The 22,681-nt window shown below is 36.3% G+C and overlaps 1 protein-coding gene across 7 annotated transcripts in view; it reads left to right on the forward strand.

The window, feature by feature from the left end:
- The window catches only part of CNTN1 (contactin 1), a 420,382-nt gene that overhangs the window by 371,349 nt on the left and 26,352 nt on the right, over positions 1–22,681 (forward strand). For all 7 annotated transcript variants that reach the window (XM_077170568.1, XM_077170574.1, XM_077170570.1 and 4 more), the window contains 3 exons: positions 4,527–4,713; positions 7,150–7,262; positions 8,075–8,231. In XM_077170568.1, the coding sequence (XP_077026683.1) occupies positions 4,527–4,713; positions 7,150–7,262; positions 8,075–8,231 (457 nt within the window). The remainder of the gene's footprint in view (positions 1–4,526; positions 4,714–7,149; positions 7,263–8,074; positions 8,232–22,681) is intronic.

Consider the following 22,681-nt stretch of genomic DNA (forward strand, 5'->3'; position numbering starts at 1 on the left):
AAATCAGAGTGCCCATTAAATTATTTTTGAATAGATGAAGACATTGTGTGAGGGATAGAGAGAGATAAACAAAGATGAGCATCATAATTGTCTTTTAAGAAGAGTGGTGGCGTAGGGAAGTAGGAAGAGTTATCCAGGTAAGACATGAGACAGCAGCAATAAACAGTGTGGTTTTACTGAGGAGGAAATCATTAATTCCTAATGATTGTATCCATGAAGACTTCATGAACAAGTGACATTTATGATCTGATCCTAGAGGTGATTTCTTTTAAGAGTTTATGAAGCAGGAGAAGGAAGAGAAGGGCTGTCCAGGAAAGGGAAGCTACAACCCTGAATTTTTATATACCATGTTCCAGAGAACCCACGCAAACTGTCACTGCCCTTTTGGGGAGTAACATGAAGTGTTTCATGGTCAGATAAATGTGGGAAATTCTGTGTTTTATATCATATCTGAGGAAATCACAACTAAAATGAACGAACTAAAGGTGCTAAAGAATAGCAGTTCAAATTTGTCTCAAATGAGTTTTCTAAACACTTAACCCCAAGACTCCCTAACCCCCCCCCCCCCGAAACCCCACCACCACATGTAATATTTCTTACCTTCCAGCTATTACCTCTCACTGGAAAATTTTTCTTTGATAATTGCCACTTTGTTCTCTCCAAAGCAGCCGCTCCATATCACTCCCTGTTGTTTTTGCTGGTTTACTTCTCCTGTCATTGTACTACACACGTGTTTATTGTCTGGCTCCCTGTGTTAGCATGCTCACAGATTGCTAACAGTTAATCCTGAGAGGCTCAACTGGAGGCATACATGACCCAGTGAACTTTTATTTATCTCTCACATCACAGTCCCGTGTTAATGGCAGGGTGGGAAAGTAGAGGTGATGTGGAATAGAGTAGGGGGGCCCCCGTGGAGTGGGGGATGGTGCAAGCATTTGGACTGAGGAGGTGGAGCTGTTTCTGCTCCAGGCTCTAGGGAGTTCCTTCCATCTAAGGCTCCCCTATGTTTAGAGCCGTGGACTCCTTCACTGGATTCTCAGAATCTGACCAGTAAACGAGGGAGCAGAGGGCATGTAAAAGGTAGCACTGGGCCTGAAAAGGTATCTGTTTGGGGTACATGGGGAGTTCAGTGGTAGACTACTCACTTCCCGTGCGGGAGACCCAGGCTAGATCTTGAGACCACATACCCCCCCCCAAAAAAGAAAAAAGTTGTAAACAAATTTTCCTGTGATATACATATCATACATCTACTTCTGTGTGTATTACGTATAGATATAGAAATACATATATGTACTGGAAGACAAAAAAATAAAAAGATACCTATTTGGGGCTTCAGTCTATTGGTCAGGCCTAAGTTATAAGGCTCTCCCTGACTGTGAGGGATGCTGGGAAATCCAGTCGAGCTGTCTGCCCAGCAGAGAAAGGAAATTCCGTATGGTAAACACATAGTGTTGTCGTGGTCACAGGTTACACTCCTCCAGTGAGTTAGGCCTTTAGTTGTCACTCCGTCTGTAAAACCGAGAACAGTTTGGTGGGTGATCAGGGACCTAGTATGAAAAGTTTTCAATTTGTGATGAATGGATGAATGAATGGATCTCGGGGGACTCTATTATTTTGAACCACACAGTTTGGAAAGCTAAGATATGGAGATATATGAAGAAATTGGAATGCCATGAATACCGTTTCAAAAGCAATGCAGATTAAGGCAGAATTTTGTAAATATCTGCTGCTTACCTTATTTTGCCTATCTACTCTAGCTACTCGTAGACATGAGGGATGTGTTCATTCAGTACTTGGCCACAACTTGACTTGAAAAGATTCTTTAATTTGAAACATTATGGCAATAGCAATGCATTTTATTAAGATGACCAAACCCATAGCCTGTGTGACAGCTGTACTGCGGGTAGTTATGGATAACATAGCTCTAATAGCAGTGCCAGCTCTTTTATAATAGTAATAATTAGTGAGATGGAGAAAATCATTCTGGTCCCAGTAGGATCCTTTTCCTTACAGGTCTTGAAAATCCTCTTAGGTAGCTCTTAGTGCCTTTTATTCTGTTCTATCTGAACTCAAATATCTGCTCCTTGCATTGAATTCCTTATTACTAATTACCCTTCCTAGGATATGCTCATTTACATTAACAAAATTTTGTTTTTAAGAACCAAATGTTTATTATTTGATATCTGCAGAAGTCAGTGTGTTCAGCTGAGCACTGCCTGTGTGCTTTGTTGACAATAAAATGATGTAGTGTAATGTCGTGGTACTTGATCTCTCCCTAAGCCCAGTACTCTTCTTCTCTGTCCTTTGGGCTATTGAATCCCATTTCTTGCAATTAGAACTCTGCCCATTGAGTCAGTGGGAGGGAGATTTTATCCTCTATATTTGGAACATTTACTTCCGATTTGGAATCTGAGTTGCAAAGGAATCCAACATCCAGCAAAATCATCAGTGCCATGATCTTTATGATTTCCTAAGAGAAGAAGCTTGGGATGTTCATTTAATTTTATCAAGGTCATCATCTTAAAGGTTATACAGTTTTATGGCCTAGTCTCCTAGAAAATATGATGGACAAAGATGATGTACTGGAAAATGAGTCTGGAAAGGTAGATTGACATCTGACAGAAAATGTCTTAATTACTAGGCCAAGAAAAAAAAAAAGAAGTATTGAGCAACAATTTTGTGCCTTTCTGGGTGAGAGCTACCTGGAGTGTATGGGGCCTATCTCTGTTACTATTTTATCAATAGTTCTTTTAAAGGGAAAAAAGAAAAAAAGAATCTGTTACTAAGGATTCAAAAATCCAAACCGTAAAGTAGAGTGCACTTCTGATTAAGAAACTAAAACAAAATCCTGATTTTTCTAATTTTAAAACATCAGATTCGATGATAAAGCTGATTCTATAGCTTTTCCATTTTTCCCCCCTCCTACTGTGTGACTAATACTTGATTAAATCACACCACTGAACCCTTTACTGATATCATCCTATATAGAAATTGTATGAAGATTATTGGCCACAGAACTATTATTAAACCAAGCTTTATTTATACCAAGTCTTTTCTAACTTTAAGTTTCACATTCCAATTTCTTTCTCAAGTATTTGTTTATTTAATGAGTTGGAAGATGTTTTCACAAATGACATATTGTACTTACTCATTAGTCACTAATTATAATTGTAGTTGAAAGTCCTTTGTCAAACCAAAAGTGAGTTTTGAAGTCAAATAAACTTTCAATGAAATCCCAATTTTTATCACTTAATTAGCTACTATTTACTTAGCCTCATTTACATCAGATGCCTTACATGTGATGGGGCTTCTAATTCTTTCAACAACCCTATAATATGGACGTTATTATACCCTTTTTACAGATCTGGAAACTGAGAACTCAAGAGAATAATTAATATATCTAAAGCCATGCAATTATCATGGTCTTTTTCTCACTAGGTTATAATGTCTTTCATTGACTATAGAACAATGCATGAACCCATGGACCTCTCTTTCCATTGCTATAAAATGGGATAAATACCCCATCATAGGTTTGTTGAGACAATAATGTATATGAAAACTCGTAATACAAACCTAACATTTCCTTAGAACATAATTATTTCCCTTTAGTTTAGCAGGGGAAGAGGTCTTATATCTAATTCCTAAGCCTGCTAAAATGTAGGTCATCTTCCTCCTTCTCAGATAAATTTAGTCACTGCCTGAACATTTTGAGCACTGGAAAACTCATGCCTTCTTGAGGTGGCTCCCATTTTTAGGAAGTTTTTGCTCTGACAACTGAGATCTGATTTTGGAGCTACTTAGCATAATTCTGTGCTTTGAGGCCATCCTTCTGGTCTGATGCTAGAAATGCCAAAGAAAGTCTATCAAAATTATACTATCAAAATTAAACACTAACAAACATAGAACCAGTAAGCAATTAGTAACTAGGCTTGGTTCTGAAATATGTTCATTCTTTTTATAAACCTCACTTTGTGGCCAAGTGAATTTGAACCATTTGGTTCTATTTTATAACGGTTTCCTATGTGATTATAAAAGTGAAAAGTTCAGGATTACACTCATTTTAAATCTTTTTGTTTAAGTGTTTTGGTTAATCATGAAATTAAAATCCCATTGTTTTACAGACAGAGCATTTTAAATCATGTAAACAGAAATAAAGCAGGAAATAAATGATAAAATTTATTGTGGCAGATACTTCCAAACAGAGATCAGTTTTGTATTTTGAAGGTAAATCTTATGTGGAATTGTTTGACTGTTTTTCCCTTTTGTGGCCAATTTAGGATGATTTCAGGCAATGAGGTAAACTTTTCACTTGCTGTTGACATCATTAAGCAGTATGCAGTGCATGCCTTGCCATATTCTAAGTCCGAGTCTAAGAAGTATGTGGTTAGTGATACACACCTCACCTAACTACCTTTTGCAAATATGAGGCTCAGCCAACTGCAATGGTTACAGATGTGATTGAAAAGAACTTTTCCAAACCAGAGTTTGAATCATAACAAAATATTACTCAACTTTAATGTTTGCAGATTCGGTACTGGGCTTCCCATGACAAAGAGGCAGCTGCGCACAGAGTTCAAGTCTCCAGTCAAGAGTACTCAGCCAGGCTGGAAAATCTGCTCCCAGACACGCAGTACTTTGTGGAAGTCAGGGCCTGCAATAGTGCAGGCTGTGGACCTCCCAGTGAAATGATTGAAACCTTCACCAAGAAAGCACGTGAGTCGAATAGAGTCAATCGTGATGTGGGTACATTTGAGAGAAATTTAATACCTAGCAGTGAGAGTACATTTTGATTTTCAGTTATACCCTTTAGGGTACCACAAGTAGTTTTGTTTTTAGACTTCGATATATATATATAATATAGTAAAATTAAATTATATAATGAAAAACTATAGAGAATGCCTTCATGCATTTAACATTCCGTTATAAAGTTATGGAATCTTGCCTTTTAGCGACCCTTCATTTTTACTGAAAAATTCACTTGTCTTCATTTTGTTTTTATTAATTTAAACATTGCTTTCATGGAAATGCATAGATATCATAAGGAAAATAAATTCTGCTCACTTTTCTCTGCTTTGATTCATAAACCTTTGTCATGACACAAACCAAATACAAGTGAACTGTTCTAGCCTTGTGTGTATTCTCATTGCCCATATTATAAGGCCACCTGCACTACTCAGGTTTTCTGGCCATTCAATATCAACAGCCTCACTTTGCTATCTCTTGTTAATCAAGTTGAATACAAAAAAAAGAAAAAGAATTCAGATGTAGAACTTTTGTGAATTTTGGAAGACTTCGAAGACATGATTACCACTAGGCCTTCAAAATGTATATGAAATCTTTTGGGGGGAAAGTAAATGCTTAATAAGACAATAGGACATGGTGTAAAAATCAGACTTTGGCCTCAGTCATGAGTGTGAGACGTACCTCTGCCACTTAACTAAATGTATGTCACGAGACAAATTACCTCACATCTCTAAACCACAGTTTCTTAGTCTACAAAAGGAGCATTCACGCCTTCATTTGTTTTTCCGTTTTTTCCTTCATGCATTCATTCTATCAGAGGTATACTATCTGCCCTGCGCTGTTCTAAGTGTTTAAGAGGCAGAAGAAATCAAGCCAGACTCAGGTCCTTTCCTGTTGGGCTTTGCAACCTAGTGGAAAAGGCATTTTTTAAAAAAAAAATTAGTTAAAAATTGGCAAAATAAATAAACATGGCCGTATCAGGTGATAGCATAATAAAGAAATTATTATGCTATAAAATAAAATAGAGGGTAGAACGTGACTTAGGTGGATCCAAATTTTTGTTGCGTAGTCTGGAAAGGCCTGTGGGAAAAGATGGCATTTGGTGGAATGCGAGTGGTGAGAAGGACCTGTTGTGTGAGATCAGCCTCGGGGGAAGAGTATTCCAGGCAGACAGAATGAACAGTACAAAAACCCTGAGATGGGAAGTTCTGAGATGAGAAGTGTGTAAGAAGTAAAATATGTAGGACCTTGTAGGAGTTATGGTTTGCTTTTTTTCCTATGTATGATAAGCCATTGGAAGACTTTAAGCAGAGAGTGATACTAATTTATGATTTTTAATATCACTCTGGCCCTGTGTAGCTATTAGATAGTGGTGGGACAAGAGTAAAAGCAGAACAGCCAATTGATTATAAGGCAGTTTTCATAGTAAAAGAGAGAGAAGTTATGGTGGCCAGCACTGAGTGATATTAATGGAGATAGAGAGAAGTAGAAAATTTTCTACAGGCAGAGTTGACAGCTTGCTGCTAATTTGGATGTAGGAAGAGGGGAATAGAGGACTGAATGCTTTTGCTAAGAGACTGGGGTTGGGTGGTGCCACTTGCTAAGGATGGGAAAGACTCACACGGAGGCAGATTTGTGGGGCTGGGGTCATGTCAATTGTTCCATCTTGATTATATTATATTTCAGCAGCCTTTCAGACATTCAGGTACATACAGACAGCTGGACAACAACATCTAGAAATCAAGAGAGAGGTTAGGGCTTGAGATAAAATTGTGGGTATTTAAAGCCATGAGCTGAAATATCAGTACTTCAGGAAGAGAAGGGTGCGTAGGCTCAACCCTCAGCCATTCCAATATTTAGAAGTTAAGGAGAGGACACAGAGCCAGCAAAGGATAGTTAATAGGAGCAGGCGGTGAGATATGAGGAAAACCTAAATATGAAGTTATTATTAATTTAAGAAAAAATAGGAAACGAAAAGAGCACTCTGTGGAATGCTGCAAAAATGTTAAATTTGAAAAGAGAAAAAAAAAGGTAATCATTCGATCTGGCCAAGAGGAGGTGATTAGTGACTTTGGAAACTGTACTTACAAAAGAGTGATGGCATAGGAAACCCAAGAGTAGAGTAGAAACCCGAGTGGGGTGTGGTGAGAGTAGAGTGAAGAGTCAGTTATTTTACCCACCTCGAGGGGCCACTGGGTGCATTGCATGAGCTTGCGGAGAGAATATGCTTCGCATGGTGCCTGGCATATAGTAAGAACTATTCAAAACGAGCTGTTTTTGTTGTTGCGCTGGTTGTCATCGTTGTCAGCATCATTACCGCTGGCATTTATGATTCCTGATGCAATGAAGTTTGCGGAGTTTAGGTTGGAACTGGTGATGTCGATTGCATCTTGTTACTTTTCACAGCTCCTAGCCAGCCGCCAAGGATCATCAGTTCAGTAAGGTCTGGTTCACGCTACATCATCACCTGGGATCATGTTGTTGCCCTATCCAATGAATCTACAGTGACAGGATATAAGGTACACAAAAGGTTACGAGATTATTCTCCACCCAAGCTTTGTTCATACAAAGAGGAATTGGCATTTCGGATTTTTGGCTGTTTCATTTCAAACTCATTCAGCTTTCTGATTTTAGATGTATAGCAGAATTAGATGGAAGAGCACCATAGTAAGTTTTACAATGAAACAGCATCTGAAGTGAATTTTAGGACAGTGCTATGTCAAGTGAGCAAGAAAAGTGGAATAGCTGCTGTAAAGAATGAAATTGTTAAAATAATCAGTTTAAAGATGAGAAACAGAAAGAATCCACTTTTGTTTGGCAGCGAGTGAGATCGTATTGGTCTCCCGATGACAAACTCTTCGATGAATTGAGTTAACTTCTATGAATGAATAAAAATGGAGGAAAGATTATTTCCATATATTCTTTATATCACACACTATCACCATCTTCACTGGATTTGAAATTTTAGGAATAATGTGAAAAAAAATTAAAATTGTTAAGCAGTTTCCTTAGACTGTTTCAATGCATTGAGAGAGCCCTCATTTTAAACCTTTATCTTAAAAAAAGATATAGTGTTTCCCTCTCTTTATTTTTGGTCATCTCAGAACATGAAATTCAGATGCTTAAAGTGCATCCTCTTGGATCACTCTAAAAATACCAGAAATCGTTATCTGTGAATTTGAAATAACATGAATTTCCCTCTGTTGTTAAACACAGCTTCCGAGGACTATTTATCCATAAAAACACAGGAATTTTTCTTCTGGTTGTAGTGTTAGGGCACTGGCTCATTCTTACCACTCTAATAAGTATACGTATTTTGGGACTTCATAAGGTACTCTATAGACCTGATGGCCAACATGATGGCAAGCTGTATTCAACTCACAAACACTCCATAGAAGTCCCAATCCCCAGGGATGGAGAGTATGTGGTAGAGGTTCGCGCACACAGTGATGGAGGAGATGGAATGGTGTCTCAAGTCAAAATTTCAGGTAAGCCAGTCATTTAAAACACATTTCAATGAAAGTGCCTCTAAGTGAACGAGGCCATACAGATTCCCAAGAATGAATGTAGGCCTGATACTCATACCTATATTGGTGTTTCCAGAAATAAATTTGAAATGTCAAGGGTACCCTGAAACCTGATATTTCTTCCCTTATGACCCACAAAAGCAAATTTGCAACATGCCGCATGTTGATAATTATCTGGACGTCAAACCCAATCAAACTACCATGATGCACTAAACTGGTGCATAATATAGACCTTTATATAGTAATGTCAGAATTTCTCTGAAATACACTGGACTATTTTTAAACGCATCTTATCCTCTTTACTCCCCCTGCACTTACTAATATAGTTATAAAATTGACGCATTATTAATTATTACTCTTTTACCCTCTCCCTGTTTCTTTTTGTCTCAGTCTATCTCTTCCTGTTTGGCAGCCTCTATTCCTGACAGGCGTGGTTAATTGGAAGTTGAGGCAGTGGTTTCTGCCCTGTTTGGATTTGCAGCACTCTATCATATGTATAATTTTCATACTTTTTTCAACTTGGAATGAATAATACTGTTTGCAAATTCTACTGAATTAAAATAGATTTTGTTTTGAGATTTTTCTTTTCCTTTTTTTTTTTTTTTTTTGCATGGGCAGACACCGGGAATCGAACCCGGGTCTCTAGCATGGCAGGTGAGAACTCTAACTGCTGTGCCACCATGGTCTGCCCTTGTTTTGAGAATTTTATGAAAGGCTTTGAAATATTAGAAGATGGTAAATCAAAGATGAGAATGCTTGATTTAGAAACATATTGGTGATTTATACCCAAGTATATTAATATGCTGTATATTATATATATGACAATAAAAAATCCTTTAACACAATGCCAGAGTATTTAACACATTAAAATGTTGGTTTCATCTACGTGCCATATTTTCAAGAAATTTACTACAAGATATATCCACTTTTCAAAAATCAAAATATTGTAAATATCGCTTTGAAAACTTTGTTCTTTAAAAAAAAAGAACAAAGTTTTGTTCTTTATTATTTTGCCTTTGTAGAGAATTTTGAAGAAACAGAAATGTGAAAAGAACAGAAAATAATCAGTCATATTCTGAACACTCCAAGCTCCTAAAATTTAGTTGGATTTACTTTTAGTCATTTTATACACATATATTTTATGTTTTAGCTTCTATTGAATAGATCATGTCATACTCTCCTAAGTCAGTAATGTTATATAAAGAACATTTCCATGCCACTCAAAATTTTGTCAATTTCAATCAAAATTATGTATAATAAAATGTACAAAATTCGTTTACCTATTTCAGGTTTTCTATCATGAATAATACTATTTTGAATTCATTTTTACAAATTTTAATGTCTGCTAATTAAATTTAAACAAGGAGACCGTATTTCACTATTTTTAATTTTTGATAAAAAATTCCAAATTGTTTTAAAGAAATATTTATCAATTTTCATTCCCATTGGCATTGTATATGAGTGTTTTTCTCACTGTACTCATGCCAACATTATCTTTCTTTTTAGACTTGACTACTTTGATAAGGGAAAATAACATCTTTCTGTTTTTGAAACTTTTTCGAAATACTGAATTTTGAGAATAGACACCTTAAATATTTCACACTGTTTCTCAAAGGATGTTAAAGGGAAATGTGGATGTTGTTTGGGCATGAGAAAGAGCAAACAAAACTAGCTTAATTGTTTTGGATATTGATCTTCCGTTTTAGAAGCCAGCTGTAGTGGGCTCTTGCTGTCTTCATTTCCTCACCTTCCATTAGTCATTCCTAATATAAAGCAAAATTAGTTTCTGGGATTTGAACTAGAGTTTGTAACTAGAGATGCTATAGCAGTGACAGTTGCATCAGTACAGTTATAACTAGTTGAGTTCTAATAAATGTTAGAACTAAACCATAACTCTTGCTGGGGATGGGGTGGGAGGAGCCTGGTTTATAGCATTTGCCAATGTCAATGGTGTAAATATTCCCATCATGGCCAATTTCAAGCTACCCATAAATGCAACTGAAAAAGTAATGTGTGCCATTATTTAGTATAGCCACCATGCAGACGCAACTGGCAGAATTTTAAGAACAGTGGTAATGTTAAAATGTAATAAAATAATTAGGAAGTGATAAACCTAGAGTATTTACAGCCTCCATTTTATATTTTTAATTTAACTAATAGGTTTACATAATTTAAATTTTCATAATGGTGGGTTTTTAAATTTTTAAAATTTTTAAATTTTATTTAAACATAACATATAAACATGAACATTCTTACCATAAGATCATTCTATTCTTGGTATATAATCAATAATTCAAAATATCATCACATAGTTGTATATTCATCATCATGATAATTTCTTAGAACATTTACATCAATTCAGAAGAAGAAATATAAAGAAAAAAGAAAAAACTCGTGTATACCATACCCCCACTCCTCTTTCTCATTAACTTCCAGTATTTTCATCTACCCAATGTATTTTAAGCTTTTTTACCCTATTTTTTTTCTACACTCCTTACCACTCTCATTCATTGATCACTAGCATTTCAATCCACTAAATCCATGCCAACATTAGTTCTACCTATTACTTCTCTATTCTTTAATCCAAATGTTTTACTCATCTGTCCATACTGTAGATAAAAGGAGCTTCAGACTCAAGGTTTTCACAATTACACAGTCACATTATGAAAGCGATATCATTATACAATCATCAAGAAACATGGCTACTAGAACATAGCTCTACATTTTCAGGTGCTTCCCTCCGGCCTCTCCAATACACCTTCACTAAAAAAGGTGATATCTATATAATGCATTTAAGAATAACCTCCAGGATAACCCCTCAATTCTGGAATCTCTCAGCCATTGACACTTTATTTTGTCTCATTTCCCTCTTCCCCCTTTTGGTTGAGAAGGTTTTCTCAATCCCTTGGTGCTGAGTCCCAGCTCATTCTAGGATTTCTGTCCCACATTGCCAGGAACATTTATACACCTGGGAGACATGTTCCACATAGAGACAGGGAGGGCTGTGAGTTTGCTTATTGTGTTGGCTGAGAGAAAGAGGCCACATCTGAGCAATAAAAGAGGCTCCCTGGGGGGTGACTCTTAAGCTTAATTTTAAGTAGACTTAGCCTATCCTTTGTGGGGATAAGTTTCATATGAACAGACCCCAAGATTAAGGGCTCAAGCCCATTGCTTTGGTTTCCCCACTGCTTATGAGAATATCAGGAATTCTCCACATCAGAAAGTTGGATTTTCCCCCTTTCTTACCATTTCCCCAAGGGGACTTTGGTTTTAAACCACTTGCTCATAAATTTCCCTGAAGTTTAACATTTGTCTCTCAGGAGGTGATTTAGACCAGTTCTAATACACCACAGCTACGATCTGAAATTCTATTGTAAATAGCCCATGTATGGTAGACAGAGTATGCTTGTTTAGAGACCTCAAACATACTAAGAATATTATTTTCTCCCTCTTTTGCCAACTAACAGATTATAAATAATCTCACTAATTGTAGTATTTCTATTATTTTTCTCTTAGCAGACCATAACTGCACAAAAATAATTGTAATTACCATTATGATTATCAGTTATTTGGTGAATAGTACCATTTTAGAAATTTCTTATTTAAATTTGAATTCACTTGTGGCTGGTTTATTTTTTATGAGGAAAGCATGTAAATACAAGTGGAAATGCTCGGCTTTCTCTTAAGTGTAAAGACTGCTAATACTTTTCCTTGTTTCAATGTGTATGCCCACAATACATAGCCAGGAATATTAAATGTACTTTGCTTGATTGCAGTATTTAGACACATTATTTGTTCTGTGATTTATTCATTCATTCATTTATTCAACAAATGTACATACTTAAAATGTGCTAAAATGTGCATTTTGCCATATCTCTCCATAGCCTTTCACCAACACTACTAGCAATCCTTTCAATTCTCTTGACTTCTACCATTGGCTTATGACAGTCCGTTCTCTATGTAGTAGCCACTGAGATCTTTTCATACATAAATCAAATCATATAATTTTTACGTTAGAAAGACTTCCTGTAGAATAAAATCAGGATTTCTTACTATGGCTTATACCACCCTAGATAATCTGACCCTATTGAACTTTCTTATTTCAATTAAGCAATTTGTCCCTTGCTGTATTTACTTCTCTCTTCTTGAATACACCAAGGCATCTGCACTTGGTTTTATTCCTGCCTAGGAGACACTGGATCCTCACCTTACAGGTTCATTCTTATCATTTTTGTTTCTGCTCAGATGTCACCTCAGAGAAGCCTTTTATGGTCACTAATTTAAGGTGACTTCCCCCTGAGTAATTCTCTGTGACATCACCCTGTCTTATATTCTTCATAATAGTTACACCTATTTAAAATTGTCTTTATAATCTCATTTATTAATTTATTCTTGTTTATGATCTCCATCTTCACTTGCATGTAAGACCTGTGGGAGGAGGATTTTTTCTGCCTTGTATAACGTTTATGTCCTCGGCACCTAGGGGACTGTCTGACATATAATGGGATCTTAACAAGTTAATTGTTGAATAGATTGATTTCCATATAGGGTAAAATTAAGTTGTGACAATAATTGGGGCAACTTAAGATCCTATCTTCTGTCTCTACAATGTTAGCAAATTTCCTCGTTAGACAGATGACTTATATTCTACCATGTGTTAATGCACAAATTTGTTTCTTATAAAGATTGACTTCATATAAGACATACACTAGGAATTTTATTAGACATTGGTAATCTGTAACTCCATTTCTTTCTGACCTGAACACCATCATGTGCTGTCTCTGTCAAATTGTTAAAGCTCATATTGAGGCAAATGTACTGCCACAACTGTTTCATCACAAACACACCATCTAATAAATACCACCCAATCTCAGCCTTCATTTAAAAATTCTAGATTCTCTTTTAAAAAATCATTTAAAAATACATAATTATGGACTAAAAATAAGAAAATGTGCAGGTAGCTCCAAATGTTGAAATATAAATGCTAGCAAGCTAATTTGGTTTATTGCATATTCATTATAAATTTTATAATATAGAAAAACAATGATCCTTCGCCATAAATAATATGCAAAAATGCATGTTTTCAGTCTCTGTTTTTTCATTTTAAAGAGACTATAGGTATATTAACTAAATTAAATCAGAGTTTGGCCTTCCTCCTAAGGGCAAGACATCTGAAAATCTGTAAAGTGGGAGCAACACGATCAGATTTTAGCTCTTGAAAAATCACTTTAGTGATGTTGGAAACCAGATATAAGATCCAGGCAAGAGAGAAGGTGATGAATTACAAGTTATTGCTAAAGAATGGTTCAAAGATGATGACGACATGGACTGTAATGAGAGCAGTGGTGGGGGTCTATGCTATATACAGATCAGAACAAGACCTCTTTTTGTTGTCGTAATGCCTTCTAATAAATCTTAAATGTATCCTGATGTTACCGCAGATGATGTAATCTAAAAATTTAACCTACTATTTTTGGTAGCTCCCAACTATTAAGTTAAACTATATAACCAAAGCCACCAACTTAAATACTGTGATGAGAAACACATTGTGTTTTGCCCAATAGCAGAAGAGGCAGTGGTAGGACACTGTTTCTTAGGTGGGACTTGTAGGCATTTGGCTCCATGACCTCTTGCTCCCTTCTTTAGTGCCTGAGTAAGTAGTAGGATACAAAGGGGACAAGAAGATAGTTGAGATGCTTAGATTCGATTCATATATTATCAAATTAAAATGCTATATTGACCTCATCACTTTTGCAAATATATCTTCTCTAGGCCTTTTCAGAACCCAAAATAGATTTGAACTTCTAATCTCATACAAAAGTTTATATACAGAAGGATTTGGTAGTACATACAGTATCTGTTCTAGTTTGCTAGCTGCTGGAATGCTATATACCAGAAATGGAATGGCTTTTTAAAAGGGGAATTTAATAAGTTGCTAGTTTACAGTTCTAAGGCCAAGAAAATGTCCCAATTAAAACAAGTCTATAGAAATGTTCAATCAAAAGCATCCAGAGAAAGATACCTTGGTTAAAAAAGGCTGATGGCATTCAGAGTTTGTCTCTCAAGTGAGAAGGCACTTAGAGAACATAGTCAGGGCTTCTCTCCCAGCTGGAAGGGCACATGGTGAACACAGTGTCATCTGCTAGCTTTCTCTCCTGGCTTCCTGTTTCATGAAGCTCCCCGGGAAGTGCTTTCCTTCTTCATCTCCAAAGGTCGCTGATTGGTGGACTCTGCTTCTCATGGCTATGTCATTCTGCTCTGCTCTCTCTGAATTTCTCATTCTCCAAACTGTTTCCACTTTTATATGACTTCAGAAACTAATCAAAACCCACCTAAATGGGTGGAGGCACGCCTCTACCTAATCAAGTTTAACATTCTTAATTAAATCACATCTCCAGGGAGATGATAACTAATTACAGTTTCAAACATACAATACTGAATAGGGATTAGAAGAAATGGCTGCCTTTACAAAATGGAATTAGGATTAAAACATTGCTTTTCTAGGGTACATACATCATTTCAAACCAGCACAGTATCCTTAGGTTTAGTTTCTCCTGCCTTTAACATCAGGATTCCATATTCTCCAGTGACCCCCAAATCAGGAACTTTGTAAATGCCCTCTATTATTTGGAAAAAAATGATTTTCATAAATAAATAAACTACTAAACTGTGTAGGTTTGAATGGTATATTATATAACAAAAATGTTATAATTGACTCCCACTCATAAATCTATATTCATAGTTTTAAAAAATTATATTTATGATTACAGCACAATCAGATATTATCATCCATGAAATGCTGTCTTATCAATGATTCTGAAATAATCAAATATTTTGTTTTCCTTTATGGCATTTTGCATGGGATCAATTTAGCAGTTTGCATGGATGAATCTAGCCTAAGTATTTCTAGTTTAACAAATAGCTTACATTTTAAAATTACCTCTAGAGTATGTGTTCCCTTCATTAGCATTGAATCACAGCTATCCATGTAGCTGAGTAGTTATACTTAACACTTCTTTTTTTCTAACAAGCATGAAAATGTAGGAGAAATTATTTGATCGTAGTAATACTTTGTGAGTCCCTACATTTGGCTTCCCATCCTTCTTCTCTGATGATTGTTAATGTAACTCTTTGACTGTCCCAGGTTTCCTCTAGCAGTTAATGGAGAATTACCTCTTAGCTCAGAGCCTTCCCAGAATTTTATTTATCCTTTAGAAGCTTTGAATAGTAATTCTAGAAGCAGATTTTACCACTTTTTCAGGCCACAGATAGTCAATCTGTATCTAAAATAATAGGGGGTTTTCCTGAATCTTTCCCAAGGAATCTTTTAACTATCAGCAAGTTCACACAACAACCCTAATAGAGTATTTTATTCATTTGTTTAGACCCAAAAATAATCTGGTTGGAAAATTCCTCAGTAGAATGTATTTTAAGAATAGCAGGGGAAAGTAACAGTAATTGCTATCAAAATAATTTTGATTTATAAAATATGGTCTCAGTTTCTGGAGCTATACTTTAATAGTAAAGTATACATGTAGATTTGTTTTCCTCTGATAAAATAAAACCACCCTTAAAACATAGACCTTCATAGTAACACCTTTATTCTCCAGAAAATAGATTCAGTCAGTAAATATCTACTGAACCCCTACAAAACTATTTTGTAATAATTATGTAATATTTACTGAATAGGGATTAGAAAAAACTGTTGCTCCCACAAGATTGATTAGGCTTAAAACATGGCTTTTCTAGGGTACATAAAATCCTTTCAAACTGGCACAAGACCCAAATGATCCGAAAACCAGCAGGACATACTCCATTAGATTTCAAAGTCTGAGAGTCATAGAATGACCTTTCCTCCTTGGAGCTTGAGAAAGCAGCAGTCCCACTGTTTCCAGTGGCTTACACAGTGGCCCTGTTCTCTCCAAACACTGGGTTGCAACACTGGAGAACACTGGGGAGATCACCTTATTCTTGGGCCCACCCTCTCCAAGCATCTGGAGATCTCCGGGTCACATGCTCATCTCCCGCAGAACAATGGGGTGGTGGCTAGGAGACTCTCCCTAATCCCTGGGGAATGTGCTCCGCCTTCTCCAAGGCCTGAGATGGCAAAACTCATCCTGAGCAAGGAAGTGGAAGTGAGCCCTTTGCTTCCAGGACAAACTCACCTTTCCACGTGTATAGATGGGTCTGGTCTCCTCTCTGAGATTTCCTGGCTCCAGACCTTAGTGTCTATGGTTCTGCCTTTGAAATAATTTTCCCTTCATTCTGTCCCTTTTCTGTCCCCATCAGTCCAGCGTGGCAATGGTTCCATATATACAGATCTCGCAAAAAAATTGTTGAGTTGACATGCAGCATACACCAAATTTATCAGACAATAGGACTTTCCACAAATCCCTTCAGGATAACTTCAACCCCAATCCTTGCTTGTCCTCTAATATTAGGCTGATTATGTCCATGTTTGGTTAAGTACTTATGTGGGACACTAGCCTCTGGTGTCTCACTTTCTGGAAGCCCAGAATTTTGTAGACCATTAATTTCTGGTTCTTTGCACCTAGGAGTTCAGTTGTCAGCTTGTCCCTTTCCTTTCACATTTTACTATAAACTGCAAGGAGCAGCCAGGCTGCATTTTCCACACTTAGTTTGGAAATTTCCTCTGCTAGATATCCAAACTTGTCACTTTAAATTCTACCTTCCATCCAACACCAGGGCTCAATTTTGCCAAATTCTCTACCTCTTAAAAAAAAAAAAAAATCACCTTTCTTCCACTTTTCAATGACACATTCCTCATTTCTGTCTAAAAGAAATATTAGCATCCATATTTCTACCTACAGTCTCTTCAAAGAAATCCAGGTCTTTCCTATTTACCTTCTCTCAGTACTTCCAGGTTCTTCCCCTTATCTATGTAAAAAGCAATTCCAACATGTTTGGTATTTGCAAACTTCAGCACCTCACTTCTCTGGTACCAAAATCTGTATTAGTCAGGTTCTTTAAGAAACAGAACTAACAGGAGAGATCTGTAAATATGAAATTTTATAAAGGTATCTCATGCAACTGTGGGGATGTATAAGTCCAAATTCTACAGGGCAGGCCTCAGGCTGACAACTCCAATGAAAGTCTTAATGAATCCCCTAGGCGAGACTGGCTGGATGAACTAGAGAGAGAGAGAGAGAGAGATCCCCTCTTCCAACATCTCCTTTAAAGCCTTCAGATGATTAGATTAAATATCACTAATTGCAGGAGACACTCCCCTTGGCTGACTGCAGATGTAATCAGTCATGGATGCAATTAACACATCAATGATTTAATAAATGAGCCTTCTGGTTTATTAACCAGCCACAAAATGTTCTTGCTGTAACAGTTAGCCCAGTGCTTGCTTGACCAGACAACCGGGCACCATCACCTAGCAAGTTGACACATGAATGCAAATCATAGCATCAGGTATTTGTTTTATTATGTTCTGTTTTATTATGTTCTTTAAAGTACTCATTTACAGAACTTAGTTTGAAATTTTGAATGTCTAAAAGAAGTTGAAGAATAAAGAATGGTTGCTGAGTTTGGCATTGTAGAGGACTTGGTATTTTTGAGAGTGCAACTTTCATGCAAGAGAGTGAGTTGAAATCTTATCTAAGTAAATCTACTGTCTAAAGAAAGGAGGCAAAATTATATAGTCAGATTACTTATATTATGTCAGATAGTGATAATATTTGAAGATAACTGGCAAAAAGTGAAGTAGGGTAGGGAAGGTCAAGAGTGATAAGCTAGTGCTTACTTTTCGATTAGGGTGGCAGGGAGAGTCAGCTCTGATTGGGTGACATTGGAAAAGGGAATGGAATGAAGTACGAGAATGGCCCATGTGGTTGCCTAGAGGGAAAAGTATTCCTGCCTGAAAAATCCAGAAGCTCTGAGCTGGCAGTACATTTGGATGTTTGGGTAATAACATGGGGACCAGTGTGTCTGGGGCAAAGCAAACCAGGGACCAGGTGGACTAATGAGGTTGGAGAGATAGCCAGGGGCTGAATCATAAAGAAGTTAACAGGCCATTGTTGATAACTTTGAATTTTATTTTAAATGTGAGAAAAAGCCATTGGGACATTTTAAGCTGACAATTGAAAAGATGGTATTCCTTCAGCTGCTCTTTGAAGATAAATGAAATCTCCATAAATAGTGAGAAAATCTTCAAATCCCTTGAAACAGGGAGGCAGTGTGGAGCCAAATGATAATAGTCCAAGCAAGAGATGGGGTCAGCTTTAACTAGGGTGATGATACAAGAATCAAGAAGTTATTTTCAGAGTTGATTTTGAAGAGAACACAACGGAATTTTCTGATGATCTGATGAGAAGTATGAAAGAAGATTCAGGATAACTCCAGGGGTTAAGATCGACCAACTCAATCATTAACTGAATGGAGGAATCCTGGTGGGGAAAGAGTTTTGGAGAAAATAAGTAAGAGTTCATATTTTAACATGTTGAGTTCAATGGGTCTATTAGACACCCACATGGAGATAGATGAAAAAAGATCATCTGGGGTGGGGGGGTGCACAGGTAGTTCAGTGGTTAGAATGCCCACCTTTCATGCAGGAGACCCAGTTGGGATTCCCGGACCATGCACCCAAAAAAAAAAAAATCTTGAGAAACCAGCTGTTGATGAAAAATCAACAAACTTCTGTTGAGAAATTAGGTAACATGAATTTGTCAGAGAAACAGTTGGCTAATGATATGTTATCTACCAGCCACACCAGCCTGGCTACAGAAATGGAGATAACACGTGATTGTTGGTGTTACCCAAAGTTGGCAAGTCATATGATTAAAATAATTGAAAATTAAAGGAAAGGAAGTTTTATTACTCCTAGTTAAAGAATAATTTAAATAGGTGGACAAAGATTCTGTGTGTTAGGATATTTTAATGTTCAATTTTATTTATTTTATTTAATGTTCAATTCAAAATTGCTTAAATAGTAAAACATAGTCTAGTGAAATCAATGTCTCAATAATATTATCGAGGACCAGCTTTTTTTTTCCCTCTCTCCTCTCAGGAGGGCTCATTATCAACTTTTCTCAAGTTTGTTTTCTCTGTGGTTGCAAGATGGCTGCAGAAGTCCTAGGAATTATTGTATGCAGACCCTATAATGTCCAAGGAAAAACAGAGCCTGTCTCTTTGGAAACCCCTTCCTAAAAGTGAAGGACCTTTCCCAGAAGCCTCTAAGGAAATCTTGTACAATTTTCCCAGAACTGAGTCACAAGTCTGCCCCAAAACTAGTAAAATGGCATTTCCATGGTTGCTTAGAGTGACCAAGATTTACCACTGACCCTGGGGTGCAGAAACTTTCCTTGAGGTGTGACTATCTGAACAAAACACGGAGAGTTTATTGTCAAGGAAACAGAGAGAAAAAAGATTGTTTAATATTCGAAAATAGGTAAAGAGGTAAACAAACATGAACATTCATTTATACTAAGGGAAGAAGAAAGAAGTAAAAATGCAGCTTCATAAAAATGCAGAGGAAGAGGGGGGAAAATAGAAAGTTAACTTTAAAAGCAGAAATTTTGGGCAGGCTTATGTTTAATTCAGGCATTTAGGAGGATCATCGATGTGGTTATTGAGGTTAAAACAAGGATATATGACCTTGAGCAATTTACCAAGGATTACACCACCAATTAAATTCAGAGAACTCTGATCCGAACAAAGCAAACGCAAGTTTATCCTTTAAAAAATATATTCGGCATTACCACTGCTAAAGAGTATATGATTAAGCAGGGAAGTAGGGAGGAATGTTTAAGAAATAATTTGTCATTACTGCCAGAGGAAAAGTGAAAGGCTTTTATTTAGTTTTGTATTTAGGATTAAACTTTCCACAATGCAGAAATTTATGATCTGCATTTACAAGTGTACTCCAAATTTAAAAAGCCATACTAGGAGGGTAGAACCTGGAGGAAAATATTGTTGAAAGAATTAAATTTGGAACCCAGCATGAGAAGGTAACCCAGCACATACAGTCAATATTTTGGAATAAAAGGTTGGAATTTACTTGTTCTGGAGAATGTAATTAATTTCAGGAAATGAGCCAGTGGTCCTAAAGAGAAATACCTTGATTCAAAGAGGGACTTTATTTTTCAGAAGTTGAAGTTTTAACATAATTCTCATTTTACTAAATAATCATCTGTTTCACTTTAGTTTCAGAATACTGATCTTTATGGACTTAGTTGTAAAGTTTCAACAATTCTTATGATGGGTCATAATATTTTACATTAGTAAATAAATAATGAGAAGAATAACTTTAGACAATGGCATATGTGTCTTATATGTATATTTTTAAGTATTAGTAAGCTCAATTTGCATTTTCTATGGATGATGATAAATTACTGGCATAAAAAATTGCATTAAGGTTTCTTTTCTATATACTGGAATGGATCAGAGACATTCTATCTTCCTAAAGAAGGAATATTAAGATGGATGTATCTCCCCTCAAATCGCAGGTTATTACTTTATATTCTCTCCTGAAATAAGAGCATTAAATAAGCTAAAACAATCAAATTATGTTTAATTGATATACTATAAGTACAACCATCAAAACGCCATTTCAAAATTAATTTTCCTTTGAAACATTATAGCCTATGTGGGAATTTGTAACTCTTTCAAGGAAAATTTAAAGACAATTGTCCTTTTTAAGAAAGGGAATTGGGTTTTAAATTTTCTCTCCAGGGGTTTGACACATCCACTGAACCTAAATTTGGGAACCCTTTAGGAGTGAAAATTAGTTTGTCATTGTTAAAAATAAAACTCTGGAAATGTCTCACAAATATAACTAGAAACCTTTAATGTTACAATAAGGGGAAATATAAAACACCAATTTGAAAAATGATATATCAATTTATTAAAATAGGCCATTTTCTCAGTGGCAGAATTCTCGCCTTCCATGCCAGAGACCCAGGTTCGATTCCCAGAGCCTGCCTGTGCCAAAAAAAAGGCCATTTGACACTACACTAGGGAGCAGCTGTAGTGATTTATGAAGGTATGTTTAGGTCTCAAAGCACTTCCCTTTGTTGGGTAAGGCTAGAAGCCAGGCCTCCGGGAACATTATTCACGGTATAAAAGCAATACAATGAAGCAAATGACATTGCAGAGGTAGATTTTACAGATACGTTATTCAAAACGAGCCGGAGGAAGAGAAAATAAATCATTAAGAACATATTCCAAGGTACGGATTCTTCCAGCCAGTATTCTTGTATAACCTTCCACATCAGGTCTTCACGTATTTCTCTCATCTCTTGTTCTTAAATGAGTAGCCTTGGGTCTGATGGCAATGAGAAGCAGGCAGTCGTGGCTACTGTAGGTTATGGAGGACTGGCTGAAGAACCTGAGCCCACTAAGGGCACAACGACTGAGGAATGGAAGGGGGAACTGTGGAGTTTGCATGCAACAGACTATTAAGTGGCTGCAAGAAGGAATGAAGTTGTGAGGCATGCAACTAGGTGAATGAACTTAAGGGCAGTATGTTGACTGAAATGGAAGAAACAGAACGACAAATGTTATCATGCCTCACTCATGTGGACTAACTATAATATACAAACTAAGAGAACTGAAGTCGACAGCATGGTTTATCAGGCTGGGGCCCATGGTAAAGGTTCCTAGAGATATGAATGAAGCTGATCTGGATAAAACTAAGAATCAGAAATCAGAATATAGGGTAAAGGATGATATCGTCCATATTTTCAAGCTTCAACCTCTGTGCAAGACCAAAGAGAGAGATATTTATTTGTGCAAATTTATATTTGGGGTAGCGCATTATCTAGTTTAACTTTGTATGGTCAGTTTAGTTGAACACCATAATTACATGGAATCTTGAATGGGGAAAAAAAATAAAAAGAACCTTAGCCCTTAGGAAAAGTCTTAAAGTACAAATGTGCCTGGAGGTTGTGAATTCTTAGGATGGAAATATTTGTGTAGATGATCTTTCCAATAGCCTGGCCTATTAATTTATTTAACTTCTCTTTTCCAGTGACTTTGTCCTCCGCCTTCCCTCAGCCACACATTCATGGTCTTAAACTAGAGTGTACAAACTTGAATGGAAATTCAAATTTGAGGGGTCCCCAAAACTTGAATGGGAAAAAATTTACATTGCCATGTTCACTAATTTCTAAATGAAATTTAGCCACCTTCAAATACAAATGTAGACAACAAATAACTATGACCAATAATAATCACAGATATTCTCGTATGTTTTAGCTGTTGCAGACTTCTTAAAATGTTACTTCTTCAAAAATATGGTATTTATTAGATCTGCTGCTAGATTATGTTACAAAAGTGCTAATACACTTTTAGTGTATTAGTATATATTTGGTTTCTTAATATTTTTATAAATACATTTCAATATAATTGGTTTCATTGTTTATTTATATAATGTATATAAATATTTA

This window comes from Tamandua tetradactyla, chromosome 7 (assembly GCF_023851605.1).
Source record: "Tamandua tetradactyla isolate mTamTet1 chromosome 7, mTamTet1.pri, whole genome shotgun sequence".
In the NCBI taxonomy this organism is placed as follows: Eukaryota; Metazoa; Chordata; class Mammalia; order Pilosa; family Myrmecophagidae; genus Tamandua; species Tamandua tetradactyla.